A 12,228-nucleotide genomic window follows, 5' to 3' on the forward strand; every position below is an offset into this window, starting at 1 on the left:
TCTTAGAGGAAGATGCTTTGGATTTTTTTAACTTTATTTACAGTAGGCTAGGCTCAACATCTTTATTATAAAACACGAAGAAACAGGCGTCTGTGAGCGTGACTGAATATCAAAGGATGCTCTACCTCCTGTGTGTTTGCGTGTCTGTCTGTCCTGTGGTCAGGGGTGTTCAGCACCTATAACAACCCCCATGTCTAGTTGTTTGTTTTTTTTTTCCCCTCCAACACTAGGTAGAGCATAAAGAAGTGTCTCCAGCTCCTGGGACGAGGATGCTGTAGGGGGAAATGGCTTGGGCTCCTTCGGCATTCAGCTTCACAAGTGCAGTGAGGGGGGTGGCATGTGGCAAGCGGGCCCCGGGGGTGGCACAGCCCAAGAGCAGGAAACTTTCACACCGGAGTTTCCACTGCTTTCTGAGCAGCTCAGATCTAGCACGGAGAGAGGCAGAGTTTTCACCTTCAGGGATCTTTCTCATTACTCATTAATAGAGAGATATGTATCTTGCTCTTTTTTTTTTTTTTCCTTTTTTTTTTTTTTTCCTTTTCTTTGTTTGCGTGGGCAACTTCTGGTTTTGTTTAAGCCAAGTATTTTGGGAGGAGTGATGGGGCTCGGGGCTGCCCTGGCTGCTCCCGGAGCACTCTTTGGGAAGGTGATCCTGAGCCGCTTCGGCAGAGGTCACTTGTGTGTGCGTGTGTCCCTGGTGTTTGTGTCTAGCATATGCATGTGGTTTTGCTGACTGCACTTGCAGGCTTGTAAATTTTCACCATGGGAAATTACCAACAAAGCCCAATCTGTCTCCTGGCTGCTTTGCACTTTCCGAGGGCGGCTGTACTTGAGCGAGCTGCAGAACGGGAGAGAAAGCGAGAGAGAGAGAGAAAGGGGGAGCCGGAGAGGGGAGGGGGGAGAGGAAGGGTGGGTGGGTGGGTGGAGGGGGAGAGAGGTAAATAGCCTTAAATCGGAAGGGAGCTGCTTCTCTGTGGTCTTCCACGAGAGCTGCCTGGGCTCTGCTGGCTCAGTAATAACTGAGTGACCTTTTCTTTTGCTGTATTATGTCTGGCTGGTAAGGGATTGCATTTTGCAGCTGATAAAGCCCTGACTTCATTCAACTCGGCTCCTCACACGCTGCTTTAGGTAAGTTGTCTTCAGCCAGGACGGAGACAGACAGCCTTGGACTGCAAGATACTAAAAGGAGGACACCTGTAGCTCGGATGCGGTCAACACAATTACTTGGCGGATCCTTGAGGACCTCATTATTTTAAACTTAAAGAATAGCGATCTCCCTCCCCATCTCTCCCACCCCCTCTTTATTTTTTTCCCCAAACAATGCTTCTTTTTGACCTTTTCCAAGGAGAAGAGCTACAAAGCAGCCACTGTGCTTATTGAACTGCCTCCCCTGTATCGCTTAATTGAGAAGGTAAGTGAGGCAACTGTGTACATAAGCTTTGGGTCATTTGTGTATGTGTGCCTGCATCACTCTCTCTCTCTCTCTCTCTCTCCCCCCCTCTCTGAGTCATAAGCCGGGGCTGCAATACACACACACATCTCTGCACTGCAACTTTCACTCGAGCTGCAGCTCTGCTGAGACTGTTTTGTTTAAATCATGTGAGGCTTCATTATTTTTATGATGAGACATGAAATACATGTAAGCAGAGGATGCCGAGCGGAACCCATCCGACTGCAGGTCTCGAGAAATAGCAGTCAAAGTTAACAATGAATTGCAGCCCCACCGCTACCCCCCTCCCCGTCATTGTTATTATTATTCTTGCTTCTTCCAGAGCTTCTCGAAACATGCTCTCAATTATCAAGGGAGTCGCTTAATTTCCCACTCCCCGGCTTTAATCCACAAGCCTCCCCGTACAGCAGTTTAATTTGCAACTGGCTCGGCGCAGGGTTAACCCTTTGGGCAGAGCGGAGGCAGGAGCGGGGCGGGGAGCCCGGGGGCGGCAGGGACGCGCGCTGGATGCGGGCTCCGGGCTCTCCATCCTCTCCCTCTCCCGGACCGCCGACAGGGAGGCAAGGACAGCCAGGCTGGCCATGGGCAGCGGCGCTTCTGTCTGCCAGCGCTTCCCTTTCTTCTTTTTTTTTTTTTTTTTAATTTTTTTTCCCCTGTATTTTTCCCCCCCCTTCTCCCTTCCTAGCGAGCACGATACGGTATGCTAACGCCGCATGTGACAGTTTAATCAAACCCATTTGTTACAACAAAGCTAAGAGACCGCTGGGATTATAGGCTTACGGCAGAGTTAGGCGAGCATGTGGCTTTGTCGCTCGCTGGCGGCTCGGGGTGTGCCGTCCCCCCATTCCCATTCCCATCCCTATCCCCATCCCCATTCCCGTCCCCCCCCGCCCCCTCTGCGGCGCGCCGCGCTCCCGCTCACTTGACCCGAGCCCTGGAAGCGTTTGCTACTTTTGCCGGGATTTGGTGCTTCAATGAGAAGGAGCTCTCCAGGCGCCCGTAAATCAACTCATGCAGAAAAAGGAGAAAAGTTTTGGTAAGGCGGCGGTGGCCGGCGCTGGTGCGCTCCCGGGGGGAGGCGGGGGGGTTCCGCTTCCTCTCCATCCTCCCGGCGCTGCCAGCGTGTGCTGTGCTGAGGACACCCCAAACATCGCTTCTAGGACCGCTCTGTAGGACCGCACCGCTCTTTAAACCCCGTTCGTTTCGCTCGGTGCCGCGAACATCGCGACGTGCTGCCCCCGACACCTCCCTCTCCCCATCCTTGTGATGCTCGGAAAGGAGTCGGCATAAAAGGCTTGAGCGTCTAACTCCGAAAAGGGATTCTTTGTTGTGGAGTATATGTTTCTTATTTATTTTTTTTTTTATTTTGCATGTGAGCTGCATCAAAATTGAACTCAGTCTTGCAAATCTCTTGTTGGCCTTTGCCAAGCACTAGCACTTTGCTGCCATGGTAACTGTAATTAAACTGATAAGAGTGGAAAAATGTCAGTATCTCTGAGCCTTGCAGCTGCATTGGAGAAAAAGGGAATCAAATTGGTTCCCAGCACCACTGCTCTACAAAAAGGAGGGGGAGAGCGGTGGGTTGGGGGGGCTGGGGGGAGAGAGATGGGGGGACACGCCAGGGGTAGGAACATAGCTCAGCAGCTCCAGTCCCTGAGATCTGGGTACATCTATTTGCTGTGCCGTCCCTTAGGGGGCTACAGCCTGCAGGGATGCTCTGGGCCAGTGAACAGAGAGAAACAAGCTTTTAGGCCCAATATAGCTTTCAAAAAGAGAAGGGGGAAGAAGAAGAGAAATCTTTTGTTTGGTGTCTCTTGGCAATCGACTAGCCATGTTGGCCAAATTCTTTTATTCTGTATCACTGCTCCCAGCTGTGGGACTGCCATTCCCATTTTTATTTTTTGCCTAACCTCTTCTCTTTCCTTTTTTTTTTATCCCCTCCTTCCCAACCCATATCCTTCATTTAGAAAGAAAAAATAATCTAAAATAATAAAGAAAAAAGCAGATTCCTCTGTAGAAGAAGGGGCAGGAGGTGAAACTTAGTTATATACCATGGAAAATTAACTCAAAAGTATGCAGGAGAGGCTATATTCAGAGTGCTGAAATCCTTACTTTTATTTTTAAAAAAGCCCCGAGTGTTATGGAGTTGCGGTTACTTTGTTGTGTTAACTACAGAAGCTGAGACTGTGCGGATGAATGGCACAGAACAAGAGAGCATAATGGAGGCAATCAACCGTTAGGCTGGTTCACAATGCAATCCAGGCAATTAAAAGCTCACCAGAGTTTAAATGAAATGGTTCCACTTATTTCTGTGCACCACATTGCACAGGCTATTATTTATGTCTCTTTTTTTAATTATGATTTCCCTTAAACTGTCAAATAACTCAGAATAGCAGGGTCTCGGAGGCAATAAGAATTTTCCACAGAACAATTTACATGCCAATCTAAAACTAGTTACGACTCCTGATGTGTTACATATGAGTTCTGAAATGTTTCTCAGCTTCTGAAACCTCAACTTCCCCCCCCCCCCCCACCCCGAGTCTGTGTGTGTTGCCCTGAATTACTGGAGCTCTGAATGCTTTTAGGATGAAGACAGAAAGCAGGAAAGCACCAGAAAAGTATTCTTTTTATTTTCTCCTAAACCCCTAACTCTTTTGTTTACTTCATGTTGTCTGTCAGTTTGCTTTTAAAGACTGATGCACTCAATACTTAATTTGCTCCAAACTCATTTTTCAGTTTTTTTTTTAAGTGGAGGCAAGTTTGTCCTTTTGTGCTGTTTGTGCTACTGTCTGGTAGAACTGTGTGCATCCTCTGAAAAGGGGTGGGGGAAGAGTGGTCTTTAAAAGTTTGTGAGAGATCAGAGCATAATACCCAGCTCTTCCTCCCAAGGACTGCCTGTACCACAAACAAGAGCTGAGTTCTGAGTGTCTCATGCCATGCTCAGCACCATTAGGGACTAATCCTACTCACACATCACTTCTAAATCACTAACACAATATAGTTCATTACATCAAATCTTCATTCCCTTTGATTTCTGAGAAGGGTGATGATTTGAGTGAGATGGATTTTTGCTTCTCTGCCTTCCCCGGGAGCTTAATTTAGCTTTTTCCAGCAACCGTTCCTCTTTATCATGGAATCATAGTTACAAATCAGTTGACAGTGTTTCATCACACCATAATAACAATAAATAGGGAGGGGAGTCGGTTTCATTGAACTTATTTGGGGAGATTGAGAGAAATCTGAAAACCTGCAACTCGGGTTTTTAAATTCTCCCTTCAAAAATCCTAAAGGTGGTGAATGGTGATGAAGAAGTCTTATTCCTGCCACAGCTCTGCAGTTTATGTGCAGTATCCTGGGGACTGGGGGTGGAGGAAGGGAGGGAGCAGAGGGAAGGATAGAGGAAGACCTTGAAAGCATATTGGGGTGAAATAAAAAGGGTTTGTTTGACAGTGACAGACTAGGCACTGAAATTTCTCAGTTCTGAGAACAGATCTGCTCTGTGATGCAGAGCATGGGTAGAACTCTGCAGAACTGAAGGGAAAGCTGGGTTTGATTTTTCTTTCTTTTTTTTTTTTTTCTTTTTTTCTTTTTTTCCCCCACAGCCTGGGTGTAGCACTTAGGGAATTGTATGATGTTTTGAAAGTGCTTCATAAGCTCTGCTTTCCTGGGGGAGGGGGAGAGGAAGGCAGCCAGGCAGCAGTGCTGTGCATTGCCACCTGATATTTCAGCAATGAGCAGTTTGGATGGGTTTGTGGGTGCTGTCAGCCTCTGAAAAGGCCCTTCCCATGTCCTAGGAAATAAATGAGTACTTAAACCGCAGCCTGTGAAAAGCTGGCTGACAGTAAGCTGCAAGGTATTCTTATTGCCAAATTAAGGGAGAGCTAAAAATATACGAGCACGTATCTGAAAAGTGCAACTGCAACGGAGATCTTGTGGGAATGTTAAAGGGGAGAGAGATGGTCTGTGGGGTGATCTGCATTAGGGTGGCTTGTACAATAGAAGGGAGAAAAGGCAATAAAATGTTCTCGTGTCAAAACTAAGGGATTTAAACAGGACGTGTGAAGAAAAGGACATTGTCAAATTTGGAGACATGTCAAAAGCTTCTTGACTTTGTTTAGAACCCTTCTAAACTTCCAGAAAATACTGCTTCTTTTATTTTTGTACAATGAAGCAGTAGTTTGGGGAATTTTAAATAATAAAATAGAACCAGCTTCATTGCATATAAAGTGAGAACAGATCAGATCTATCAGAGGGGAAAAGCTTTCCTTCCCTCCAAAAGCCTCTGCAGATAGAATGCCCAATCTGAAGATGCTGCCAGTGGGGTGCCAGCACCACCTTCTCTCCCTGCCTCAGGAAAATAGACATGCAGGGATGCAAATTTTCCTTCCACGGGGTGTTTGCCCCTTTGCAGTTACTCCTACAAGAAGGTTTTGGGCTAACCAGTGTGAGTGGCAGGGCTCTGCCTGCTCTCCTCGTGTAGCAAGTATCTCAAAAGCTGTGCAGGCTATGTGCAAGCTGCAGTTTTATTTGTAATACAATAACCTCATGTTTGCAGCATATACCTCGGGAATTATCAGGCTTGATTACTGCAATCTGCTCAGACATTCGCTTGTTTGGCCGTGTTTCTGTGGCATCTTGTTCCCTTCAGACAGCTCAGGACAGTAGATCAGCCTGGATCAGAGACTGTCAGACTCCACTCTCTCACCCGCTTCCTTATCAGACGATGAAATTTTTACATTAAGATTTTTTTCGTTAAAGCCTTTAACTGTGTTAGCTCCTAGTTTATTCTGGTTTCCCTTGAGCTAAAGATTAAAGTCCTAGAATGCTCCTTCATGCTTCTAAACTTTTTTTTTTACTGAGTTTCAAGAAGTTTATACAAATTGTGGCTGATTTTATGCATTTGTCCTCTACGTGGCCAAAGAGAGGGTCTGAGCATAAGCCTGTTGTTGGCACCTAGTGGATATTTACATTCTAGTGTGATAACCAATACTGCAGATTAAGGCTTTTTGACCAAGTGATGGCATTAGAGTTTCAGCAGGACTTCTCTTTGCAGTCTGGTACAGGTCCCTTACCAGAAATCTCTGATATTTTCGCTGCTTTGAGTCATTTATTTGTAGTCATGTTCCTTTGCTGTTTCGTGGATATATCCTGGATTCAGGGGAGTCAGCTGTCAATTGAAAATGCTGTAAAGGCTCAGCCTTTGTCACATGGTGCTTTCTGAAGAGGAAATGTATGTGTACATTCCCAGTTCTGCCACAGGCTGTGGAGCCCAGTGCAGGTCACTGGATCTCATCCTCCCCCTTGGGAATGAGAGATCTTAGGAGTCTCTAGGTGTAAGGAGCTATGAGCATCAACTGGGGAGTGATGGGAGGGGCAGCACTGGAAATTTTTATACTGGTTGAGAGAAAAATACAGCGTTCTGCCATGAAACTCAGGTGTTGTGCAGCAGCAGTGCCGGGGTACTTTGGGGTGTTTGCTACCCGGACTGCCTGCATGCCACTGAACAGCTCCTGCACCAGGTAAATCTGTCACCCCAAGGGGTGGGATAGGCTGCCTTGCAAAGAGAGGAGCAAGGCTGCTGTGCTCATGTCTCAGTAAGAATGACTATTTCTAATTCAGCAATCAGCTTTGCAGGTTGGACGTAGGAGTTCAGCATGGGAAATCTGGAAAGTCACTTAACTGGCCATGCAGTTGCTGTGCTCCACATAAATTCCATGTGTTCTACACACACCTGTGTGGAGATCCCTGGGATGTCTCAGCCTCTTGTCTTTGTAGTATCCTAATATCCATAAAGGCATGTTCTGCCATTGCCTCAATGATTGCACTGGTTATCGTGTTTTTCTTACGAGACATTTCCAAAAAGCAAACATGAAGCAAACCAAACAAACCCCAACTTGTTTGTGCTCCAGCTCCCTGAGCCTGCCTGCCTGTGGTGAGGTGCTACAGCACCAGCCAAGGTCTGCTGATAGAAGCTGACCCTGCCAAGCTTTCTTAACTCCAGGTAGTAGAACGTTCATGATGAGGGGCGCTTGAATTTGCTCTTCTTTGCTGGGACTTTATTTGACCTTTCTATTTGACCTCTGGATAATAATGGGCTTCCAAACCCCAAATGTTGGACTAGGATTTACTTGCTGGCAGGAGCATTTGCTCCCCAGCCTTGACAAAATCGCGCTGCAATATTCAGGTGCACTCTAGTGAGTAGCATCTTTTTGAAGTTGCATCACTGGCATTAAAGCATTGAGGTAAGCTACTACTGTCCAGCGTGTTGGCTCTTCCCTTCTGCCCTGTGCCTGTTTGATAACCACTGAAATATCCACAGGGCTGTTATTTTGCTTATCCTAAGGGGTAACTGTGAGAGAATTAGTGTGAGTGCACTGGCATGGCAGTTCATGCAGCTAACCAGAGAGACCAGTCTGTGAGCACTTTTGGGGCAGTGACCTCTCCCCATTTACTGTGAAGCTGAGGGCAATTGATTTTTGAATGGATCCCTGGAAGCTGGCTGTGTTGCTCTGAGTAACATCACTCAACTGTGTTCCACTTTTCGCTGCTTCTGTCCATTAAACAGCGTTTCAGGTGTTTGAATGGTTTTTAAATGCTCTCAGCTATTACATCAAAAGGTGTACATATGTTTAATGGACACTACTGTACTCCTTGTCCTGAAGTAGCTGCTGGCTAAAACTGGGATTGGAAATCAGGACAGCGGTTTGTTTCTTGGTGGATTTTTTGGGTTTGTTTGGGTTTTTTTTCTTTCTTTTTTGATTTGCTTTGTTTTTTTTTTTTTGTTTTGTTTTTTTTTTTTTTTTCTTGACAAGCAAGAACCTCTCTGACCTTGTGCAGATTATTTTAAATCACATTTTTCAGAAGGTCCTTGCACTGCAGGTTGTGCCTGATGTTGCTGGTACTGAAGTCTTTGGAAATCTCATAGCTTCGTTACTATGTCTAAAAAGAGCTAAAATATCAAAAAAAACACCTCCCTCTTGCCAGCATCAAAATTTCTGTGTCAACTCTCTCAGAAACTCTTGCTCTGTGCCTCTAAAAGCTCCAATCTTTTCTTCTTTAAAAACTGAAAGGTTTTATATTTTATAAACGTAGTGCAAATAAGTCCAAATATGTGGATTTAACTATGTTTGCCATATAGATATCCTGTTTATTTAATTTTTGGGTTGCAAAGTATTGGAGATATGCTGTTTATTGAAATTTTGCATTGCTAAATATTGGACACTGTGGCTGAAATTGGATGACTTTTCAACTAGACTGTTTCAATATTTCATGTTATTTTTATAAATCCTATTTCTTTTCAGCGAAGAGACCAGGTAAATGAAGTGTTAAAGAGGAGCCGTGGAACTTAGAGCAGTGGAAGTTTCTGCTCTCAAATTTATCTTAGCCTTGTTTTCACTTTGCTATGGACTGACTAAATTATTTTATCCTACCTACACCATTGACTTTTAAATGAACTGTGTGTGGGAGGGGGGGGGAGCAGCAAGGTGGAGGAAGAAAAGGGCAGGAGTTTTTGTACTTGAAAGAATATCTATTTTCAGTCTCCTCTTGTCTTACTGTATTTCAGGTATACAAATGCTCTCAGTCCAGCCAGACACCAAGCCGAAAGGTTGTGCTGGCTGCAACCGTAAGATTAAAGACCGATATCTTCTAAAGGCCCTGGACAAATATTGGCATGAAGACTGCCTGAAATGTGCCTGCTGTGACTGTCGCCTGGGGGAGGTGGGCTCTACCTTGTACACCAAAGCCAACCTTATCCTTTGTCGCAGAGACTATCTGAGGTAGGTCACGGCCTCCTTCCGTTCGCCGGCGAATTTGGGGGATCTGTTCAGCCCTTCCTACAGAGCTGCTCTCACACAGGCAGGGCTGCAAGGCCAAGTACTTGTGGAGATGAGGAAACAAATCCTGAAATATGGAGGTTAAATTAAAGTCTCAGTCAAGAAGCGCACGCAGACGGGTTGTGGAGGCGGTTGCTGGATTTCTGATGCGGATACTGGTGTAGAAAAGAGTAATTCCCCCCTGCTTCCCACAGCATCCTGCTGCTGGGGAGGTGGTGGTCTCCTGCTCCCCCTCTTCCTCCTCCTCCTCTTCCTCCTGGCAGCACAGTGGTGTCACAGCCTGAAACCAGACCTGTGGTTTTCACCCAGCTTCAGGGCGGGCCTGGAACCCTACAGACAAGGAACGTTTCGCTCATCTTTCCCCCTTAGTTTGCCTAGGGATTTCATTTGTGGCACTCGAGCTGTTGTGAATGCTGGCGCTCAACTGTTTGAAGCTGGACCAGGATAACCAACTTTTACTTGTAATAACCATGAGTCTGAGCTGAAATCCACTCTTCTCCTGGTTTCAGTTGGTGGCCTAGGTGGGATGCTGGCTAACTTTCTTAGAGGTAGCAGATTGGCACCTGCTTTTCTATCTTCTTGTTGAAGATAGTGGATCCACATCCTCAAATGTATTGAGGAATAACTCATAGCTAAGAACTGATGTGCAGCACCAGGATAGTTTATCTGTCTAGGGCTGCTTTGCAGGATGTAAGTTTAACTGGGAAGTTTAGTCTCCCTGGGCTCTCCATAGTAAATAGAGAGAAAGGCTCCTCTGGGGTGATTCCGAGCACCTATTTCCTGTAGTAACACCTTTCCTCCGTTCCCTGTGGAGGGGGTCTCATGAGACTAGCTGCTCCAGGCTAAGGTGAACTTCTGGGAATATTTCCCCTGCCCCTTTAGTGAAGCCTTTTCCTTCTAAAGGGACATCGAAGTCGCTAATACATTGGGGAAAAACTAAAATTCTTTTTGAATGTGTTAACTTCCAAGTTCCACTTAAGTACAGGTACCAAATAAGAGGTTCCCACACACTGATCAGCTCCCAGATTATACACCATGAATAGGCTGGAGCAGGAATTAAGACTAAAGCACTCACATCATTTGGTACTCTGGCTCTCCACGTAACCACCTCTAGAAAAAAAGAGTAGGACAAAACCCCTCACAAATGCATTTGTTGAGCTGGGGCTGAAAGGCAGATCAGGTTCTTCAGATGGGCTTAGATTATTTAATGGTAAAAGTATTCTGCAACCCATTAAAGGTCTGAACTGAACCCGAGATAGAGTGCTGGGAATTTAGCATCTTAAACCCACTGTGCTAAAGCTGCCAAAGTAGAGGTAACAAAACCTCACTTTTAAAAGCTGTTGGAACAGAAGAGAATTGTTGCACATGAACTTAGGTTGCTTGTGGTCTTTAGGTGAGGGTGTGTAGAGAGGGTTTGAAGAAAGGTTTTGGTGCGGGGAAGTAACATCCCAGTTTTTAAAACCCATTTAATAATCTTTATACAACAAATGCCTGCAGGAGCAAGAGAACTGCTATGGCTGTTTCATCTGAGTTCCAAATTTACTGGAGACTTTGAGCTTACTGAATCTCCCAAGTGCTAGTGCAGCAGATCTAATGTTTTGAAATCAAATGTTTAAAATCAAAACCAGAAATGATGTGGTAGTAAAGATATGAGCAAAGCATTTCCCCAGAACAGATGCATTCATACACGCTCTTGCTCTCTGGTCTTTGAGGGTGGAACAGGAGTAAATATTTTGCTAACAGATTGTTAAAACTCATACTAAGTGATTCAGAGAAAGGAGATTTTTTTTTTTTTTTTAATTTTTGGTCTGTCATGATCACATTCAAACGGGTGTCTCATTTATTTCTTCATTCATAATGCCTTTTACTTTTGCACGTGAAACCAGCATATGTGAGAAATGCTACAATTGGTTTTAAGTTGTTTCTGATTTTTGTCTCTGGATTTATTGAGTCTTAATGAAGATTTTGTTATGATTATTATTTTTTTTTTCTGAGTGATGCTTGCGAGTGCATAGATTCAAACTTGGTATTTACACAAAACTGCAAACTGATGCACCTAAAGTAACTGCAGATAGTCATTTGTTTCATTGCATCTTATCTACTTAGTTATGCAGTGAACCTATAAAAGTGATCTTTTTAGTGCTAATGTTCAAACTAGCTACAGTTTCTGTAGCTTTGTAGTCAAATAAGCTTTCATATTTAGCAACCCACAAGGAACAAGTTGCATTGTACTAATGATCACATTAGAGTTCGATTATGGTTTCAAACTATGTTAGGGTTTTTTTATTATTTTTAACCATAAAGGGAGTCTTTGCTGCGTATAAAACTGTTCTGGCTTCCTATTAATTTATGTGGTGCCCTCTAGAGGATACGTGGATTGAACAATACTATAAAGAGTAAAATTGCTTATTAACTTGTCTCTCAGTGTTCATTATGCCTTTCAATAAGACAGGCATCCTACAGATGCTACAAGCAATCACATAGCCAGTTTGGGTGCTTCAGCATTCGTGTTTAAGTTCATAAATAGTGTGATTGTGTCCTTGCCTGTTTGCAAAAATACTTCAGTAATTTTCATTTAGAGATGCCTGCCAAAAAACCTACACCCTCCCTCAGCCCTGATGCACGCTCTCATGCTGCAGCTGAGCCCTGAGGTCTCCACTTTGAGCTTCTTATAAATACTCTGTATCTTCAGAACTTCAAAACTTGCTTTGCTTTAGCAGTCTCCTTTGGTAAAATTAGTTAATTATACTACATTAAAACATTTTTCTCCAGATTGGGAGGGATCGAGGGAACGGAAGGAATCTTTAATGAAGCAAGGAGCTTGCAAGATGTTGCGGGTGTGAGAGGCTTTGCCCTGGAATCTGATTCCTGTGAATCTGATTCTGGTGACACCGCAGTGCCAGGGTGGCCACGGCAGGAGGGAGCCCCACTTTGTTAACAGGG

The 12,228-nt window shown here is 44.8% G+C and overlaps 1 protein-coding gene across 1 annotated transcript in view; it reads left to right on the forward strand.

The window, feature by feature from the left end:
* Positions 1-2,461: 2,461 nt before the first annotated feature.
* The window catches only part of LMO3 (LIM domain only 3), a 55,344-nt gene continuing 45,577 nt past the window's right edge, over positions 2,462-12,228 (forward strand). Inside the window, exons 1-2 of the mRNA XM_062491579.1 lie at positions 2,462-2,486; positions 9,015-9,228. Of these exons, the coding sequence (XP_062347563.1) occupies positions 2,462-2,486; positions 9,015-9,228 (239 nt within the window). The remainder of the gene's footprint in view (positions 2,487-9,014; positions 9,229-12,228) is intronic.

The sequence above is a fragment of the Cinclus cinclus genome, chromosome 4, assembly GCF_963662255.1.
Source record: "Cinclus cinclus chromosome 4, bCinCin1.1, whole genome shotgun sequence".
NCBI lineage: Eukaryota > Metazoa > Chordata > Aves > Passeriformes > Cinclidae > Cinclus > Cinclus cinclus.